At 45.9% G+C, this 21,511-nt stretch overlaps 1 protein-coding gene across 1 annotated transcript in view; it reads left to right on the plus strand.

Moving 5' to 3' along the window:
* RNF216 (ring finger protein 216) overlaps window positions 1-21,511 on the plus strand; it is a 77,474-nt gene that overhangs the window by 25,054 nt on the left and 30,909 nt on the right. The window contains 5 exon segments of the mRNA XM_050905813.1: window positions 76-215; window positions 1,167-1,217; window positions 2,233-2,370; window positions 3,373-3,521; window positions 3,982-4,060. Of these exon segments, the coding sequence (XP_050761770.1) occupies window positions 76-215; window positions 1,167-1,217; window positions 2,233-2,370; window positions 3,373-3,521; window positions 3,982-4,060 (557 nt within the window).

A 21,511-nucleotide genomic window follows, 5' to 3' on the forward strand; every position in this document is an offset into this window, starting at 1 on the left:
GTGTCGAGGGAGACGGATTTAAGCTTTGTTCTGGCTGCTCCATCCCATTTCATTGTGCCTTTAACTCTGCTTTAGGGGATGTGAAAATTGAGAAGCGCATGTTCTTCCTGGAGAATAAGAGACGGCACTGGAGGTCCTACGACAAGCTCTCACTTCTCCCACCGGTGCTACTGGAGCAGGAATTCTATGAGCAGAAAGTTAAAGAGATGGCGGAGGTGAGCGGTAGGAGCTGCTTTGATCTTGTGGTCCAAACGACTTCAGCTACTGTAGGGGTCTCGGCCCTAAACATGGAAATCTGCCTCTTAGAGAAATTCAAACGCTGAACAAAATACTGAGTAACTGACTACCTTTGCCCCTTTACTACCTGCTAACATGTATGACTTTTCCCAAGTAACTCATTTTTGAAGGAAAAAAAGCCAAGCACAGAGTTTCATGTTTACTTAAATATATAGCTGCTACTTTTGCAAACACTGTTCTGGACCTTTTTTGCTATGAAGTAGTAAAAGCTCTACTAATTAATTCTTTCCTCTAATTGTTAGCAGCCTTCTCCGCTGCTTTGGGGCTTGTAATTGCAGCTCAGTGTTGGTGGTGAATAATGACCAGGCCCAAGGCGGTCTGTCCACTCGCTCTGCCTTCCACAAGTTGGCAGTCCTGTGTCTCCAGAACATCTTGTCCTGTGCTGAGGACCATGTGTTTGGAAGCAGAACCCTGCAACACCCGCTGGTGTGTTGTCTTCCCCTCGTAGCCTGAGGAAAGACTGAATTCACAGCTCTGCACCTACAGTCCTTCCTAAAGTAGCTTCTTAAAGATCCTTGTCTCTTAGGCAGATGGATAGTGTCTCCTTTTAAACACAAAGCTAATGTTCCTTGGGGCTTTCTCTGGAGGGGCCCATTGGGTGAGATCATCTCTGCCCATGGAAACCTGAACCAGCAGCCCTCCGTAATATAGAATTTGGTTCTTTGTTCTTGCTGCCTTTGCTTCTCCCATCTGTTTTAGCTGAATCATAAATAGCTTAATGGATTGGAAGGATGGGCTGAGTGATGTTGTAAGCAGACAGTGAGCCTTTTATGGTGGTTTGTAAGCCCTGAGATAATGTAAAAGAGTGTAGAGGCTGGAAAATTGCTTTATCTATTCTGTAAATACAGATGCACATGTCTGTCTTACAGCATGCAGACTTTCTCCTTGCTCTGCAGATGAATGAGGAGCAGTATCAGAAGGTCAGTATCTATAATGTGGTCCGTTGAGTTCAGCTTATGCATAGACACTGTTTTGCACTTACTACTTCACAGGCACTTTTGGCTTCTGGAATGGAGCTTTTCTAAAGCTGCATTTGCACTGTGCTGCTTTTGCTGAGCTGGTAAAACCTGCATAGTGTGTGTTGGCTGGCTTTTAGAAAAGGTAGACAAGAGCTGAGTCCAGCAAGACAGTATTGATGCATGTAATGATCTGTAGTAATTCAGTCGTCTGCTGCTTGTACCTTTACTGGCCAGAACAAACATTGCAATAGAATAGTACCAGGTTTGCTCTTGCTGCCACTATTATGGCTGTTTAAAACAGATTCGCTGTTGTTGGAGCTCTGCCAGTGGAAAGGTCTTCCTCATTTGCAGAAAGGACTTTTTAAAAACCTGAAAATCAGGTCTTTCCCTTTAAACAAAGAGAGAAAAGTTAGATCAGTTCAGTAGCTGTGGATTACCTTTTCGTTCTCAATGCCCATTTCTCTTCAAACTTTGGAGATGATGTTGGACCTTTGAAGAATTGGGCATACTTACTTTTTAACAGCGGCAAGCTTCTCCACCCCTGCAGTGAAGAGGCCAAGACAAGGTCTCTCCAGGCAGATGGGTAAATGTTCCTTTAGAGGGCAACAGATCTGAAGCTTGGTTTTCCCTATATGAATGGTGTGTACTCTCTGCCGCTTCCCTCCGATTGCAGCTTCCTGAACCCAAGATGCTTCTCTGCCTGTGAGCTAAGAATTATTAACACCATGTGTTCTGTAGCTTTTTGGAACCTGTCAAGCAGGACATGTAGATATTAAGTTACTTAAAACTGAGTTTCTTTTTGTGCTTAGTGAGTTTTGACCACCAAATAGGATATCTAATGGAATGCTGTATATCTGTTGCTCTTTTTTAGAATTAATGCTGGCATTGCTTGTGGCTTGCAGTTGTATGTGTCTGTATGTTGCTATAGCTATTGATGTTTTGATGATGATGCTAATACCTCTATTTATGGCTGCAGGATGGTCAGATGATAGAGTGCCGCTGTTGTTACGGGGAGTTTGCATTTGAAGAGCTAACTCAGTGTGCAGATGGTCACTTGTTCTGCAAGGAGTGCCTAATTAAATATGCTCAGGAGGCAGTCTTTGGCTCTGGGAAGGTAAGAATTTCCCTGAAGGGAAAATGGGTAAACTGCTATTGGGAGATCACATTGCTGTTTACCTAGTGTTGTTGCTTAAATCAGATGTAACTGCATTTCCCAGGAAATGTTTGAATGGAATTGTGTCCTGAAATCCAAATCCAACAAGTCAGTCTCACCATCAAGCGAAGCCAACAACTTCACAATGGGATCTTTGCTGGATAGGATTTCAGTTTTGCTAACCTCCATCTTTTGTGCTCTATGCTTAGCAACTTGGATTATTAGGAAAACTTTCTACAGCATTCATAGTAACAACAATAACTTGGCCTTGTCTGTTTTTTATTTTCTACTTAATAAACCAATGGTATCTGCACAGAGAACACACTCTTCTCTCTGACTTGGCCAGTCTTCTCCTAGCTAAGAGTATTTGTCCTTTGTAATATCACTGTGATCCCAACTTAATTTGGGGATTGGTTCCTCTATGATACTACTAACCTTCTTAGTCTCCAATTTAGCTAGCAATTATCCTGGTACTTAGCTGAGCTATAAACAAGTCATTAACCTGCTCTGAGGTGTGCATGCGCTTTTGCCTTGGGGTATGATGATCAAATTGTGGGATGCTTTTGTAATCTGTCATCTATATTTCATGTAAACCTATAAACTGGCAGCTGTATTTTATATGACCGTATTGCCAAAAATGCAACATGTTGTTAGTGAGCAGAGTTCTCAGCAGAGACCATACAGTAATAACGGGCCGCTATGTGGTCACGGTGGACTTGGAGTGAGTGAACTGTGATCCCAGCTATCAACAGCATCTTCATGCCCATCCTTGTTTGAGGCCTGATCCGTTTAACTAGTCTTGTTCTTCTGTAGCAAGCCCATTCTCTAGCAGTCATCTGCCGACTTAAGCTGTATTCTCTCTAAGCAAGGCTCTGCCCTGGTTTATTTGGAAACGTTCTGGGTACTGAGTCTTGCTTTTTGCTAGTATCATACTGAACCTGAGCTCTCTCCTTCCAACCCTAGTCAGAGCTCAGCTGCATGGAAGGCAGTTGCACGTGTTCGTTCCCCACCAGCGAGCTGGAGAAAGTGCTTCCAGAGAACATCCTCTGTAAATACTATGAGCGGAAAGCTGAGGAGGAGGTGGCTGCTGCCTGTGCAGATGAACTTGTCAGGTAAGTGTCCAGCAGAGGATGCAGGCTGCACTTTCTGTTGTAGAAAATTGTTCCTTAAAACCCCTAAATGTGTGCTGACTATGAGATAGGTAGCTTTCAAAGAGCTGTATTATAAATTCAGGCTTCTGCCTTCCCAGGTCTGTTTTTATTCAGGTTGGTCTGCCTTTGACTAGGAGCAGATTAAAATTCAATAGACTTGTCTCCCCCAAGACTTGCTTGCCAGCTCTGTGCTGATCCACTAAATTACATGGTCAAAAGCAGTGCTGAGCGTATAGTATTTTGATTGCAAACAGGGAAGTGATCGAAGAAATATGAGCAAAAAGGCGCTAGTCAGCACATCCTGGCGGCAGCCATTTGGTTGGCAGCCTTCTTAACTACCACATAGCTATCTGACTAAATCCGCTTTCAGCAAAGATATGTTTGGCACTCTGCATTAATGGCATCTTATTTTGGGCTGCAGGTGTCCGTTCTGTAACTTCCCAGCTCTACTGGACAATGATGTGAAGCGGTTCAGCTGCCCTAATCCCCGCTGCAGAAAGGTAACTGGGGGATACTTTGCCATTTAGTCTCTTCTGGAGTGTTGGGCAGGAGAGCTGGGAGGGCAACTCACGCTTCCTAGTAGCAGGTGAATCAATATCTAATGTGGCTACATGGGGCAGCAGTCAAAGTGTTTGCTGGATCCTACTGATGTTCTATAAAATTGTGTGGCTGGACAGATGAATTTCAGGGCACTGTCGGTAAAGACAACAGTATTCCTTTCTTTCCTTGGAAGATGTTGGCTAAAAGAGCTTATGGATGCGATAGGTTGCTGTCTTGCATATACAGAAATGGTTTAGGTGAACAGGGATCTGGGTGTTTAAAAGGCATAAAACCAAATTGTAATCCTTTTATCTAATGAAACTTCTGGAGAATGAGCTGAAACAACCTTACGTGCTATCGTTAAAAGAATTAGCATCTGCATTTTTCATTTATGCTGTCGCCTGAATACAGATTCAGTGGGAAGTGACAAAAAAACTTGTTTGAAGAGCTCATGTGGAAGATCTTTGTGCTTCTCTTAAAGTTTGCTAATAGCCATAACGGGAGAATCATCTGGCCCAATGCGGGGACGGACTTGCTGCTGCTACTTCTGCACCATCTGTTCTGGGGAAAAATAGAAACATAGAAAAGTGTTTTCCAGTCTCCTGAATGTATGCAGAACCCCACTTACATCTGGTGCCAGTCAGCCGAGGCCAGTACAGTGTCAGTGTTTAGCACTGGAGCTACAAGGCGTCTTGGGTAACTTTAGCCACAACAATGAATTCTTGTGCAATATTCAGGGAACTGCCTGTCCCCCAGCAGAGATTTCTGCTAATCACTGAAATTCCCCTTGAGTGCATTAACCTTATGCTTGTAGCTGCCATAGCTTTGGGTTCTCGTATGGATGTGATGCCACCATTTGCCTGTATTGAGAAAGTTATAGGAAGTCAAGTTCTGTTGTCTGGAAAAATTGAAGTTGCCAGCAGTGAACTTTGCATTCTGTAGTGAAAATTGAATGTACTGGCAGGGGAAAGCTGCTTATGAAAGATGCACTATTCCACTTTAGATCTCTGATCTCCAGATATGTTTTGCTAACATCCACATCTAGCATTAGGGAAAGAAATGTGATTCTGATGGATCATCCAAGTGTCATAAGCAAGGAGGTTTGCTAGTCACTAGGTGGCAATGTTGATTCACGTTTAAATTTTTTTTTTTTTGCAAAAACCGAGTTGTTTTCAAAATGTACATATGTCAGCACCACAGAACAAAATTCAGGCTTGAAGAACATGAATGCTTCAATGTGCAAAACGAATTGAAGTTGCTTTTTTTCCTAAAATGTGTAATGTGGCACAGTAACTGTGGTAAGAAGGGTCAGTGCTGAAATGTTCCTTTCCTTCTGGTTTGCTGTTTCATTTCCTTCCTAGCGTACTGCCTGTCCCCCCTCCCTGGGGTTGCAGCATTCCAGTGGGCTGGATTTCTGGTTTCCTGGACAGCTTGTGTTGATTCATTAGCTGAAAATCTGCTGAGTAGCTTTGTGCTCTTCTTAGGAGTCTTGAACGACTTTAGGATTTGAAGTCGAGGGTGAGGAATTTGGATAGCAGGATGTGGTGTTGTCTCACAGCATCAACTGCAGTGGTTCTTCATATTCCCGCTATCTTGTCTCTCTCCAGAATGAAGAATTTCCGTTAATGCTCTTGCTTGCAGGAAACTGTTGCCCTTAGGGAGGAAAGGGCTAATCTAGGGAGCTCTACAGAGGTTGGAGAGGATGCATTGGCTTTGCTAGCAGTGCCTCTGGCAGCCTCGGTGGTGGTGATGACTGATCCTGGAAGGAGTCCCTTTCTGGTTGGAAGGACTGCACTTGCACAGCTGAACCTAAAGCGAGGGGAAGTGTGGAAAGGGAAAGGTCAAAACGTGCCTGTCCTGAAACCTCAAAGCTCTTCAAGGGTGGGGAGAGGAGGACCAGATGGTGGACCTGTTGTATTTCTGTGCTGCATCACCTGGATGCTTTGTCTTGCTTTGAGAGTTCGTGTTGATACTCTCAGGCTTTCCTTTAAATCTTGCAGAGAGATTGATTTATATTTGGGCCAGCTATGGATGTATTGTAAAGTAAGCGATGGGAACCAGCTGGAAGCCTTCATTTTGGCTGTATATATGTATGTTGGGCTCAATAATAAGAGCTCTAGGCATACCCAGGTTGCTGCTTATGCATCTCACCTGTCGTTCCAGTTATTTGCACCTTGCAGGGACCAAAATGTGGCTAATTGTAACCTCAGCAATGGGCAGAGCTGCCCGTTGCCTTCTGTGACTGAACGGCTGCATGGAGAGCATGCAGATGAGCCTGCACCATCTGCTAGGGCCACTGTGGCTCCAGCTGTGTGGCGTGAAGTTTGGCTCCTAGTTAGGTGGCCAGGGCTTGAATCTTAATCATATGAACTGCAGGGTGGAGGAAAAGCTTAATTAGCCAAGGAAAAACGTTGCCCAAGCCACCCTATGGGTGCGTTCTCCTGTGTGTGTGTGCAATCCGAGCTGGTGCTGGGGGAGAGGCAGCTTTCGCTCAGACCTGTCCGAGTTTTGAGATTTCGCTCTATAATGGGTTGCTGACCACGCATGGAGCCAGGCTTCCCGGTGACAGGAGGGTTTGCCAGCCTGCTTGGTCAACCTCCATCTTATTCTGCACAGGGATCACTGCGTGGAAGGAGCGCTCGAATTTCTCATCTCTACTGATGTGCGTTTCTCCTCCCAGCGCTCTGATAGAGCAAACCAAAACTGGCAATTCTGGTAAAACTAGGAAAGGCACATGTTGCTTGTTGACTTGTGCAGCACTGGGAAGTGAGCATGCACTTTTGCATGTTGGGGGAAGTACTGTTTCCCACCAGAAAAGGAAGTCCATCCTTTCTGCTCAGCCTCCCTCTCCCCAGCACCCCATATTGTTGGTGAAGACAAGGCTTTTGTTCCCGGGCTGCTTGCTGCTATCCCCAGCGCCGTGTTGCGGGTGAGGGAGATAGTCTCCCCTCTTTGCAGTCTCAGCACAAAGCACTGCAGGGCTTTCAGCCAGCGAAGAGATGGGGAGGTGAAAGCTGCCGTTGCCATGGAAATAATGCATGCACGGAGCAGCGCTGTCCCTCTGGTGCCGGAGAGCTCGAAACCCTCAACACTCATTTCATAGCCAGGCCACATTGCAGGGACTTGCATTTCCAAGACTTTTCCTTAAAACTCCTTTTGCATAGCTTAAAATTTTTGTTACTTTATTGTACCGAGTTGTTGTCTGCCTCCGTGCTGGCTGGATGCAAAGAGGTGATGGTATACGGTTGCATGGTGCTAAATCGCATTGCCCTTGGACTGGGCAGCTGCCACTCTTGTTCAGGGCTCCTTCGTGCATCCTATTAATGAGGCTGTGTTTGGGGAGCGGGTTTGCCTGCCGGGCATCCAAACTGTCACGCTGGAAAAAGGAGCATTGATGTGCCTGTGTCAGATGGATAAAATCTCCGCTCTTTTCCCTTTTCATCTTCAGGTTAGGCTCTCTGGTCACAGCACTCCTTGTGTGTACTTTTAATTTGCAGGACTAAGACTTGGTATTTTAGGGGACTTCTTTTTTAAGCTGCTAGAATGTCTCAGGATTGATTTCAAGGTGCTGGCTAGGAACAGATGCACCCAGCTGCTTTTAACCTTCATTTTCTGTTGGAAGCGAGACAGGTTTAAGCTTGTACAGAGTTCTGCCTAGCAAGCTGTGTCTGAACATGGCTTCTCTTAGCAGGGTGCTAACACTGCATCCGCAACCTATGTTAATAAGCGTAAGTCGCGTTGTACGGTTTGCAGCAACTTTTGACGTGAGTGGCCTTGCTGAAATAAATTGTTGCACGATCAACCAGACTTAAAGTTACAGAAGCAGCTAAGGGGCATGCTGCAATGCCTGTGATCTCTGTACCTGGTGCGGTAATGGGGCACGCAGCTGCTTGTGATTCAGAGGTAGGTAATGAGGCAGCCCCAGCCACCTATGATCCAGTTGCAAGTGTTTTATAGGGTGCAAGGGGAAATGTTTGTGTGATCAAGTACCCAGCAGCAGGGGATGTGTTCGGGATGACATAGCCTTCCAAGGATGTCATCTAACACATACCACAGGGCCCATGACTTCTGTGCCAGAGGCTGGCCCATTGCTGCCCGGAGCTGCCCTGCCCGACTCCAGATGCGCTGTGGTTTTAGGCTTAAACTGTATCGAGATTTGTCACTGGCAGGGTGCGTGTGCAACATGGAAAAAAAAATTGTTCTGGTTGGAGAAATTGAGCTTGTCCAAAATGCCTCGGAGTAGGATGTGCATATGGAGAATTACTTAATTCTCCTTGTTTTGCAACATGTTTTCCCAGCTGTTGAAGTCTGCTGTCTCATTCAGCTTCCTGACAGCAGCGCAAACATTTTTGAAGGTCCCATGGCCCCGTCTCATTCTGTGTTCAGCCATTCTTATTGCTGTTCTCTGTATGCTTTTCCTTGAGCCTATTTATTTAGATTTGATTGTTACTTAGAGCTTAGCCCCACAGCTTTAGTGGAGAGCGGAGCCAAAGGTGGCACTCGCTTATGGGAGACCCCTGTAATTTCTTCTGGTGACAATGACCTCAAGGCCCAACTCCCGCATTTAAATTCCCATCCTCCTGTGTCTGTATGAATGCAGCTTAGCAGAATTTGTTGGGATGAGGAAAAAAGGGAAATGCGGTGTGGAGGACCTTGCTATGTGTCTCACTGGGGGGTTTGGGAATGGAGCACTTGTGCCTGTGTACACTTTTGTCCGGAGGCCTGTCTCCCGCTTGTCCGGGCCGGCAGAATGGTCGAAGCCATCTTTTCATGACTCTGCCATCTTCCTCCTCAGCACTGCATCCCTGAAACCTCCCGCTCTGGAGCTCTCAGCTTTCTCCTCCAGCTCAGTGCCTTCACTGCACCCTTTTTAAATGAGCGGTGCGCATGGGAACACGCTCCACTCTGTTACTGCCAAAACCACAACAAATGGCAAGTTTCCGTCTGTCATCTCGGCTCGGCTCTGAGGCACTCCGCGGCTGGGCAGGCGATTTTCATTTTTCTTCCATAAAAGGACATTGAAACTCGTCTGCAGCGGCGGTGCTCTGTGCTGCAGGCAGGGCGAGCGGCGATGCTATCGACAGCAGTGCCGGCAGTACTGCAGCAGGAGTGCCAGTGATTTCCATGTCTCTCCTCAAAGGGATGGGCAGGAGGGAGGGACCAAGGCCGAAGGTGGGGATGAGGTGATTGTAGGCGGCAGATAACACCCCAGTAGATTTTATTGCCAAGTCCTAAAGGAAGATAGATAACAGGAGAGTGCTCCTGGTACAGCAAAGCCTTAAAAGTACAGTCCCATGTAGGAAGAGTATGCGTGTGCTAAACCACGTGGTCCATCCCATCGAGGCATGTACGGTCAAAGTTGCATGGGGAGTGCTGAGAGTTGGGAGATCTTCTCATCCCCAGCTTTATGCTGGGCAAGATACTTACCTTTTAGAGCAGGCTGCAAGGGGAACAAGGGAAAGCCACATGTCAGGGGCTCTCCTTGCTTCCCTGGAAGCTGGATGGTGCATGCCCACAGCTTGCTCCCTGGCTGAGAGAGAGAGCATCTAGGAAAGCCAGGGACCAGAAGTGAGTCGTCCACCCTGGGGAAGCTCCCATAGCTTGATTTTTTTGGTGTATGCTTCGTCTGGGCCGGGAGCAGCTACAAGAATTGAGTGGTGCCAGCAGTAGCTTGCTCCTAAATGCCCCTTTCCATAGAGGAAGCACAGTGATCAGCCCAGAATCACTCCTTGCCTTGTCTATATACCTGCCACCCTTCCTCGGGACACTTAGGAAGGGGCTGTAGGAGCTCCGAGAGTACCTCACCTGGAAAGAGGGTAGGAGCAGGCTGGGTTTGTTGCTGTGGTGGGGTGGAGAGACTCCATCAGTGGGAGCTCAGGTGCTGCTGCTTTTACAAGGTCAAGTCTACTAATGCAGTGGTATGTGGAAATGCTTCACTTGATAAATGAGTCTGGCAGAGGAGGAGAGGGCGAAGCCCAGCCTGGAAATGGACCTGAGGAAAGAGGTCAATTTAAATGGGGTATCTGTCTCTTAGAGGGGAAAAAAAAAAAAACAAAAGCTGCTGAAAGCGAGAACCCAAACTAGTCTCTTTAAAAATAGACTGTGTAAGTCAGTGCAACTTCAAGCAACAAAGCTTACTCCTGTGCTTGCTCTCTGCCTTATATAGCAATATCCATTCAGTGAAAAGGCAATTCTCCCACTGTTTACTGACCAGCGAATACCTCTGTCAGGTCCATAAGAGGTAGCAGCGCTATCTTCCCCTCATAGCTTTGTCCTTTGCCGAGGAAAAGTCCAGAGGTAATAAGCTGAACACAACTTCAGGTGGGGATGGAAACTTCAGCCTCAGCAGTCTTGTCTCACCTTCTCTCCCTGGGCACAGCCTGCCACCATTTAGGCAAAGGAACCACTGAGACCAGCTGCAAACCTGTGGTGGTCGGTGCGATGACGGTGTCGGTGCAGACGTGCGATGACGGTGTCTTTGGAGATAAGCTGATGGAGTCCACTACGGGTTGGATAAGAGCACCCTGGGTGGGTGGTGCCGGGGTGTGAAAGGTCCTCGGCTGCCTTGAATGCGGCAAGTCGCCGGAGTGGTCCCGTAGCCAAAGTGCTGGGGCTGGAAGGAGCCTGAAGGCTGTATTTGTGCTGAGGATGGAGCAGAGGCTGAGACCTGCTGCAGGCTGAGATGAGCTGTAAGCTTTGCCTTTTCTTCCGAGGTCCCTTTGAAAAAGAAAGGGAGGAGTGGTGTTCTTCCATTTCAGGCAGGCAACAAGAGAGGGAGGAATGTAATGTGATTGCCCTAACATCAGGGAGAAACCCTAAACCTCTGTATGGACCAAAATGCTCAGATTGCTTGATTTGTTTGATTTTTAAACAGGGAAGTAACTTAGCCTCTGTCACTTGTCTGTCCTCACAACAGGTAGCGATGCCACCGAGCTGCCCTGGAACTGCTGTGGGAGCTCAGTACAGGTACCCTCCACAGCAGACAGGGGCGAGTTTAAGGTTAAAACTCTGCCCGGTGCTACTTGTATTTGCAGGGCGTTGGAGCAGGGTTATCGTTTCGCTGCTACAGTGGAAATGGAGGTTGGAAAGGATGGAAAAAGGCTGTTCCCAAGCCAAATTAAAAACATTGTTCTGACCTTAGTCAAGAAGCTACATCTTCCCTCTGTCTTTCCTCCCCCTCACATTCCTGTCGTAGTAATCACTGATCTCTAACCTCAGCTTCATCTGCCACAGCTAACCACTTAAAAAATGCACTTAAAAACCACTGACTCTCTGCATACACCTCATCTTGCTGTACCTTAGCGCTTCCAGGGCAGAGTTATCTTTGGAGGGGCGTGAGTCAGCAGTGGAGGTTTTGAATAGTATTGTGTCAGGGCAGCTGATGACTGGCTCCTTCGGGCCAGAGCACTGAGATGGCCTAACCTGGCGTGTGTAGTGCAAGGAGGTGTTTTGCTTCTCCTTTCTGTTTGCACATAAACAGATTTCAGCAGATGACAGAGTCATCAGACTTCCTGAGCTAATACAAGGCTGCTGCAGATGATGTCCATTTTGGAGGCTGTCAGTAGAGTTTGTTTCCTAATTTGGTCACAGTGTGCTCAGGGCTGGCCTGCTTTCCTTTTTTCTTCTTTTTTTTTTTTTCTTTCCTTTTTAAAAACACCCATCCTTTTATATCATTGTCGTGGAGGGGAAGCTGTTTGTATCGGAGAACCTCCAGCTCCTCTCACTTCCTCTCTGCAGAGGAAGTGATACTTGAAAGGTCTCTTTGAAAAAGCAATGCAGTTCTGAAGCTGATCTTTCCAATTTTTTTTTTTCGTTTTTTCCTCCTTTGCCACTCTTTCGTGAGTTCATCTCAATGAGCCTGCTGGCTTTTTGTCCCTTCTGGGTGGTCATGTGAGCCCTTAGTGCTAGGGGACTTTGAAATAGTTCTCTTAAGTGACAGAGGGGGCTATGCTGCAGTTAAATAATAACATTGATAAGCTGATATATTGGAATATATATTGCAAGGAGGAGAGACGTGTGTGATTTCAGCTAATGGAAAGACCAAGTGCTTTGTTTTGTTTCATACATCAGCACTAACAAGAGGCCTGGTACCATGTAGGAAGCTGTAAATGCCAAACACGGGGAAAAGAAATAATGTGGCTGGTCAGTTCTGCTAAATGACCTTTAAAAGTTAGCTCATGTGTCTTGCAAATCCTTAAGAAAATTAGCGACCGCCAACCCCTTTAGAAGATGCCTGCTTTTTGGTGTTGGACCAGAGTCAGCCCCAAACAAGCTGCCTTCCTGGCACGCAGGAGACAGTTTAGCCCTTCCACTGTCAATGTGAGTTTTCATTCAGCAATAGGAACAGCTGAGGAATCAATACCAAACCTGCAGGCTCCTTTATTACTTTTATTTCTATGCTGGACTTAGCAGGAAAAGAGAGAGAGAAAGAAAAGAAAAAAAGTTTCCAGGCGATGCAGTTGAGGGTGCAGTTCCAGCAGCTTTATTCAATGCGATCGGGAGGCTTGTGTGCCTTACGTGGTGGTAAAGCTATTGCTGTTGAGGGAGCTGCTGTCTGTGTTGGAGAAGAGTCCCTGGCCTTGGAAGCACAGGGAGATGCTGGGTTACCTATTCAAATCCGGCACTATTTTAGGTTCAGAGTACATGTCATAAACAGCTTCAGCAGAGCCTCAGGTTAAGGTGCACCAGGAGCAGCTTGATTACCGGCGTTAAAGGTTTGGCTGTAGATGGGCAGGTACGGGCTGGTCTCTGCAGAAGTTTCTGGAGAGAGGAGACTTCAGTGTGTGTCATGTGTTGGATGCCAGGCTACCATTGACCTCTGAAACATGAGTAACGGAGAAATGGGAACATGAAGTGGTGAGGCAGCAAGTTTAGAGGGGGAAAGGGAAGGTGAAACAGAAGTATTCTTCTAATTTAGTAAAAATCACCTCTGTGTGTCATTCTTATTTGCATATTATCTTCTAATTAGCCATGACTGACTCACCACTTCCACCTGAAAGGAACGATATGTTTTGAAGTATATGGTTTATAATCTCAGTAGGCCAGCATTTCTTCTCCTCCTCCCTCCCCTTCCAGTGTCCCCCAAAATGCATTCTCTTATTGCTTTTAACCTTCAAGCCTCTCCTCTTCTCCTCTCTCTCTGTTACTACTCTTGCATTATTAATGGGACTGTAGCAATTCAGCCAGAACACTGACATTACTAATTACTACTTGTAGCAGAGGAATGAGGAGCAAGATAGAAACTGGGTCAGGAAATGTTGTCATCATAAAATGATAGCATCAGAACCGGGGAGCAGAATTCTTTGTACGAGCAGGTTTGCATTGGAAATGGCCTCCTTCACCCAGTAGCATACCTGTGCACGTTCACCATGCGCGTCCTCCTTGCTTATTTGCTGCATGCAGATGGGGAGACCATCTCGCACACACTAAAAGGTTAATGGACCTGTAATTTCCAGGAGCAGAGGAATGGAGTGATATGTTGTGTTCTGCCTGGTAGCACTTCAAGCATCACAAAATTCATGTGCTCTTCGCTGCTGGCACTGTAGTAGGAAGCCCCTTCCCTTGTTGCTATCAAAGGCTGAGGAAGCATAAGTGGCTGCGTTTATTTTTGCATTCAGTGAGAGCCTGTCGCACTCGATGCGTTCAGATTGTCCTTGGTAGTACCAAGGGCATCCTATAGCAGCAAACTGCTCTCCATGCTCCATGTAAGAGAATATGGCTGCTGTGAAATCAGAATGAGAACATTATTTTGGGGATGCAGCAATTAACCTGTGAGTACTGGGCTGCTGTAAGCATAAGGAATTGCCTGTCTATCCTGCTTCTGGTTAATGGAGCTGTGCCTCTTCACTCAATTGGGCAGAGCATCCGTTTGGGAATCTGGCATCCCTTGGAGGCCTTGCGTGAACAGTTGTGCTGTTACGTTAGCTTGCTCCTTGAGAGAGGGGCAAGTGTGAAAAGGGAAGTGTCATTTACTGTAAAACATATCGACTCTTATGGTAAGTGACAGTTAGAGAAAGTAATCTCTTTAAACGCATGCTGTCGTCTTTGAAATAGTTAAAACAGCTAAAATGCATAGGTCAGCGATAAAACACAAATACAAAATTGACCAGCGTGTGCTGGCAAAAGACTGAAGTTCATCCCCCAGAAAGATGCTTTAAAAGAAAAAAGACAAACTGAAGTCTAATCTCTCCCAGAGGTATAAATTTGTTTGCTAGTGATGAGGGGACAAGAGCATGTCTCTGGGCGAGATGGTTGGCTCAAGGTGGCACATTCCTTAGAATTCTCTTGGAGACAGGGAAGGGACTGTGCGTTTCTTCCCTCTCTGTGTCGCTGGTCCCAGTATGCGTGACCACGTCTGCATGCATCAGTTGGGTGACGCTGCTTTTAGATGAATATGGGAAAGCATCAAAGCAATTTGTGCTCAGTCCCTGCTAGGCGGTCGTGCATCCAGATAAACTAGTGGCGTGCTTCATTTATATTCTCGACAAAGCCGGGAGGCTGGCACATGAGCAGCATGACTCCCTCACAAGTCAGATGGTAACTCGCACAAAGCGAGCTGGATATTTAGGCTGGGCAGACTTGACAATATCGCCTTTCAAAGTTTATCCTTTAAACTGTCCTAGTCGCACACCGCCTTTGGCGCCTGCCGGAGCCTTTTATAAGGATGAACGGTATTTAAAAGAGAGGCTGGCTACTCTAATCTCTTCTCTGTGGGCTGAAAAATCTATCCTGCTGTAGCTAGCCAACTTGATTTCTCTAACTGATCATAATAAGTGTAGAGCTCTTAAATCCTGGCTCATGTTTTATCTGTGGTGTTGGTGGGGCTGCCTGTTATCTTGAAGCGAGCCCAAGGCAGAGCTTTGCCTGTGCAGCTTAGGGCATTTGAGGGAGAGCAGACATTCCCATGCAGTGGGAGCTGATGATAGGCAGTAATTTCTACCACGTATTTAATAAAGCTATTGTGGAGCTGGAGAGGTCTAGAGTTTACGACCCCAGTATTCTTTTTTTTTTTTTGAACAGACAAGTACTCATTTGCCATTAAAACCGAGCATTGTCAGTAAGGCAAATGCTTTCTCTGACCAAAATTTCATGTGCACGTATTTAATTAAAAGGCGACAGGGTTAATGAAGCTTTGAGTGCATAAGGCCTCATTCCCTGAATTTAATTTTCTTTAATTGCTCCAGAGATTGAAATTCCCAGCTGTGGTTGTCCCCTAACATGTGAATTAAGGAACTGGAAAGGGGCAATTTGAATTGTCTCATTCAGTGTCAGCTTCTTCCTCTTCTCCTGATTTTTCATCTCTTTTTGGTTGAAAGAGGATTAGATAAAAATGTTTTCTTAAGTCAGTGTTTTAGCTTTGCGGTGGAATTGGCAAAGCTGTGAGCTGCCGACACCTCGGACACTGGGAATGAGGTGAAAAACAGGGAGTGTTTGTGCAGATTGTGTCATTCATCCCTAATGTATGGCAGAAGATCGAGAGCAAATATGGTTTTTATTCTTCTCCCACTCCAATACCTGCCATCACATTCAGGATTGGTGGGGTTAAGTTAACTGAATTGCATGCCACAGCCCAAATCAAACCAGCCTTCATTAGCGTGCGGTTAAAAAAAGGAAGAAAAAAAAAAAAAAGGGTGTTTTGGGGGTGAATTTCTTGCATGTTTACAGGGGCATTTGAGTTGTGGTTTTAGTGCCTAAGACCTCTGTGAGAATCAAGGTCTTTTTTGTGGTCCTCTTGTATTAACTGTTGTGCGAGCTGGTAGTCGAAGCTCTGCAAAGCTCTGTAAAAGGGCAAAAATCTAAAATGCAGCAAATCCATGTACCAGTGAAATGATCCGTGATGGAAACAGCCGATCGTGTTCCTGACTTCGTTATAATAAAAACTTACGACCCTTGCTGAATGCCCCCGTACGTGGCGCGCTCTATCTCTATTTGTGACAGATGCTGTCAAATATTCCAAGGCTACTGTAGGTTTTTATGTGTCCTCATGGGCTTGTTAGCAACTATAGCCTTGACTAGATGGTTAATAGAAACGAAAGCTTCCAGCAGCAACAGAAGACATCGAGTGTTAATTTAGTGCACATCTAACATTGGAATGATAGGAGCAACAAGTGTGTTAGAGTTTTGCCTTTTTGAGGTCTTAGCTGTCAAAAATCCTTGGGAAAATACGCAGTAGCATCCCCTTGATCTGGTGGAGACTTGCCATAGTAGTCCGGCATGTGGTACTGATAGATAAGCATCCCCTACATGAACAGGTATTTCAGAGCTGTCAGGCTTTCCCAGTAACAAGCTGGTGGCTGCTGGTAAGCTGTGGTGTATAAGGTGGTGCCTGGGGTACGTTTGGGGGGCTTTGTTTTGGATGAACTGTGCTTTGCTTTCAGGAAGGTATCTGGTCTATTCCTGTTGCTGTGGGAAGAGCGGTCCTGCAGGTACCTCTGCCCTGGCCGTGGAGCCGGAGGGGTGCGAGGGTGGGTTTGGCACCCAGCACCCTAGTGATATGCATTTAGAGAGGCGGCATGGAGAGAGGTGCCCTCCATGTGTGAGCTCTAACCTGCATTAATCAGCCGTATCCATTGAATCTCTGCCTGAAAAGATGAATCCGTAAAACCATTGGGGTTAAAAAAATTTAATTATTTTCTGGCATTCTTTAATCCTTCCTTATTTCTAGTCAGCCTGCTCATCTTCAGCTGGAGTCAGCACAAATACCTCTGTCAAGCTTGCACTTCTGGCCTGAAGGAAACCACCTTCTTTGCTACTACAGAACACCTCTCCTGCACCTTGATGGTTTAAGTGACCTCTACCCTGTCGAATAACTATGGCCGGGTCGTCGTGGTGGGGGCCAGGAGGCCCAGAGCCTGGCCCGTGTGCGGCTGCTCCTCCCGCCGCGGGCTCAGGGAGCAGAGGTGATGCTTAAGTGGTCTCCGTGCTGCTACCAGTGTAAACAGAGCAGATGTTTCCCTGAGTCGGAGGAGCATTAATGGAATGCATCGGCCCCGGCTGATGTAAAACATCGCTGCGAGTTTTGAGGATGAGGTCAGCGGTACTGAAAGCTGATGGGAGTTTAATGTCGAGTCTGCCTATCCGAGCCGAGGGGTCAACTAAGAAAGCTGCAGCTAATGGAAACGCAAGTACACTTGTCATAAATCAGTGCCAAAATACTGAACAGGCATAGCTGCCGCTGGATCCCGCAGCCAGCGACGTTTCTGTAACCACCCATTAGCTATTTGGTGGCTGCTTTCCTTGCTGGGTGCTCTTAGTGTTTGACTTTAGAAGGGACAAATAGAGGCTGAAAACAGAGGGTTTGGGGAAAGCTTGACCTCCGTGTGCTGGGAAAGCCCTGCCTGCTTCACCGCCTTGCCCCCAGCGTTTGTGGGGTCCCGTGGTTACTGTGTCCCACCTGTTTGGTGAATGGCAGGAGGGCAGCTGGGATCTTGTTTTAAACAAGTTGTCCTTCTGGTAAAAGGAGATGGATCGTGTTTCTGCCTCGAGGTTGCTAGGAAGTCCTGAGGCATCCAGGAAAGCGTCAAGAGGCAGGAGGCAAAGCAGGCTTGGCACTGCTTAGAGATCATATGGATTTTTTTAAAAACAAACACATCTTGTAAAAAGTAAAGAACAGCATTTTTCTAGACAATGTAAACTCAGTTTGCTCTCCAGACCAACCAACATATTTCCCATAAAGCTGGACACTGTAATGCACCATTTGCCAACAAGATAAGATGGTCATATTTGTTCAGTGATTTATCCTCTGTGAAGCTAATCTGAAAGAATGCTTTATTGCTCTATTTATTTTTTCAAAAGAAACTTCTTTGACCTCATCTTTTGTGTTGGGAGCATGCATGCTTTTAAGCTAAATCTCAAAGCCTGGTCGAAATTGGGGTCTGTCTTCAGGGTTGCTGCTTAAAACACAGTATCTGTGGGCTGTTAGTGGCAGAGATGCCATTCAGAAGCTGAGAGGTGAGCATCTCTCCCTAAGGCCTTTTCTGTATTGAAAAGCCTCGCCACAATATCCAGCCTCTTACAAACCAACAAAGCCAGTCTGCAGCTAGAAGGGTTTTGTGTTTGGTGTTTTTTTTTTTCCTTTCTGGGTCCTCCTTAAAGGGCAGAGGTTAAAACAAAACAGATGCTCTTGGATGGTGTCTCTGCTCTGCTAAGAGGCAGTTGCCGTAAGAGGCCTTGCCTTGGCTCTTGGCACACGAAACGAGGATGCTACCTCCTATTTGCAAGCGGATGTCAGGCTTAATAAAAAAAAAAAACAATCTGAAAGAGACAGATGATCTCCTCGGTGAAGCAAGAGGAGTATCGGTGGTGTTATTGCATTACCTCCATCCTGAAGTTTGTGTATGCAATTATCCATGTAAGTAAAACCTGAAAGTGCCTCCTTACGGCACGTTCTCCCCAAACAAGGGAAAGGATCGCAGCTATCGGAGTGGCCTGCGAAGAGAGGGATGGATCTTTCAGGTAGCTGGAAGCTGTGCCGGTTAGTGTGTTTGCTGGTAGCCTGCTACTATATTTAGTTTCTCTTGGCCTCCCAGAATGAAAGCATTGAAGCTTTCTAGATATGGAGATAGGCACACCACCAGCCAGCTCTGAACAACAGCTTGCCAACTTCTCGGCTTTATAGTTGTTGTTTTCAGGCTTGGTCCTTGCTGTTCCCGTGTTTGGGGTACAGGATAGTTAGATGAGGTTATGTGAACAAGAATTTTTTTTAGCTGTTCTGTCTGTACGTGAAAGCTGGGGTATTTTTTTAATAAAAGCTTCTTTTTGGAGTATTTTGTTATCCTATGGCTTTAACCCTTTGTGGTGTATTTCAGGTGTGCAGAGTGAAGAACAGGAGCTTTGCAGGAGTCATTAGGTAGCTTTTCCAGCTTTGTACCACAAACAAGCACACAGATACATTCAGACGCAAATTTCTTTTACTGTAAGAGATCCCTGCCTGGAATAATTCTGACCTACCCATGTAATTAAATGAAGCGTTTTTTTCTTCCTGGAACTTTATTCTGGTTGCAGCTGTTGTACAAGCTATGGATTTCTAGATTTGTGTCAGAAAACCATGACTTCAGACCACTGGGATTTTTGTGGGTGAGTGAAAGTGATAACAGATTAATGAGTTTTACTTAGCATCTCCATCTGCCAGACTAAACCACGTTCTGCATAGGAGACTTAACGCAGCTGTTTTGAGCTGGTCCTCTAAAAGCAAAGCACCCTTTACCTAGTTAAAGCTGACCCCTGATCTAAAAAAAACCAAGCATTGCTCTTTCGAAAAGCAGTGCCTTATGTATAATTGTATTTACTTTCCTTTTTCTGATCTAAGCACGGTGATGAACTCAAAGTGTGCAAATGAGAAAAAGCGATGGTCATATGGAGAAATGCAGGTGATCTCCTAAGGACCAGGTACAAGCCCCGGGTACTCGCCAAACACGTGGATCAGGTTCCTTGTCTGAAATTTGAACTCTTACTGCTGTGACACTTGCAACTGCCTTCCTTACGCTTTACCTCCATAAGTAGATAAATTAAAACATGTAGTATAAAATCAGTTTTCTCGGTCCCAATGTGGGCGACTCGTACTAGAGGAAAATGACTGGCAAGCGATAGCTGTGCATGGCCGTATGTGTAAAAGCATACACGCTTTCTCAAATTGCAGTTGGCTCAAATCTCTTGTCTCTGCGAGGGGCAGCCTTAAAGTCCAGCTGTGAGCAGAGCCAGGGTGAGGAATGAGATGACCTGATCAGGCAAAAGCTGCTGTGCATTAGCTGTAGCTGTTACCTTTTCTGTTCCTTCCTGTGAGCTCTGAAAGTTAAATGGGAATGAAGTAGCTGCTGAATAAGAGACATGTTATCCTTTGCCGGCATCCTGTTATATGTAGCAAGTTGCCATGGCTAAGACACCGATCAATTATTGTTATTTTGAAATCGAGGATTATTCTTCAGCTTTTTTTATAGAAATGGGTATCTGTCATCTCCAGTGCCCAGAAAGTATCTGCAAAAGCAAGTGTTGTTAGTGTGTTGTGTGTGCCTGCACATACACACTCCCCTGCTGTTCCTGTACAGCCTTTCTCTGATTTTTTTTTTTCATTGCCTGCGAGACTGGATAAACAGCCCCGACCCTGAGAAGCCCAGAGGCGCTGGGGAGTTGGAGGGTGTGGGGGAAAGGCTGGCTTGGCTGATTTGGCTATGTAAAACTGAAAGGTATTTACTCAGTGCATTGGGCGGACTGTTCTTGTATGTAATGAGTTGTGCAACTGCACAGCTGTACCAAAACAGACCGAGTTCCTCTGACTCCTCTCCCACGTGGACTCATTACAACTACTTGTCAGGAAGATGCAAAATTCCCATGGTCTGTTTGCATGTGTTACTCCAGATTCCTTTCTGTTCAGAGTGCCTCTCTGTTTTATGCCTGGAGTATCGGTGGGCCTTCTCGCTGCTTTCTGTGGGCTTGATGACAGATGCTATCCTCAACATTTGGACTGGACAGTTCCTCTAAAGTACCTCACATCACCATGGAGAAGTGAAAGCAAGCAATGCAATTACCAGGAAAGCTGATGTAGTCCTTGGACTTGCATGCTGGGGCATGGAGAGTTGGAGAAAGATCTTATTTTCTTTATATTATGGCATTAGTGACACCAATGTTTTGTTCTGATCCTTAGTCAAGAATGACAGGAAGCTAGAAGACCCTTAGCAAAGGTTTAAAAGTATTGTCTGCAGTCTAGAAATCCTGCCTTACGGTAAGGTGTTAAAGTTAACTCTTCAAAGAGAAATGTTACGATATCACTTGATAAGTCTGTAAATGTACACCTTCAGAGATGTATGTAACATCTTAAATGTAACAGGTAATGGTAAGGTAGTATTAAAAGTCTAAAAGGTAAAGCTGCTTGAAAACCCATGCTTTGAGTCAGCCTGGAGCTTTTGGATCAAGTTGGATATCTTGGTGGAGAAGGAGGAAGGGAGATTTTAGACTTAGTTGTAAATGGAATTTTTTATGTAGGGAATAGATGCTTTTACAGGACTCCCTACTTTAATGGTCACTTGTGGCTTCATTCTGGGTTGAAGTCTATTGCTTTAACATCATTACAATCTGTAGCCCCACCATTTCAAGCTGTGATTCAGCTAGATTGTCCAGGCTAAGCCAGACTAGGTGTGAACAGACGTGGCTGGCTGACAGCCAAGGAGCCGAAGAACTGCAAGAAGTGGTAGCCTGGACTCAATAGGTAATGCTCTCCTGGGGATTGTGTGCTGTGTTAATTAGCACTACCAGGGGAGAGACAGCCTTGGAACATGTGTGATTCAAAGGCCACAGGACAAACTCAAAGAAGAAAAATGTATAGAGAGCCATTAGATGAAGTACCACCAATGGTGCTGGAAGTCCCTGGCCCACGCGGAGCAGCATGCAGGAGCAGCATGCCTGCCCTGTCCGTAAGG

This window comes from Gymnogyps californianus, chromosome 15, assembly GCF_018139145.2.
Source record: "Gymnogyps californianus isolate 813 chromosome 15, ASM1813914v2, whole genome shotgun sequence".
NCBI lineage: Eukaryota > Metazoa > Chordata > Aves > Accipitriformes > Cathartidae > Gymnogyps > Gymnogyps californianus.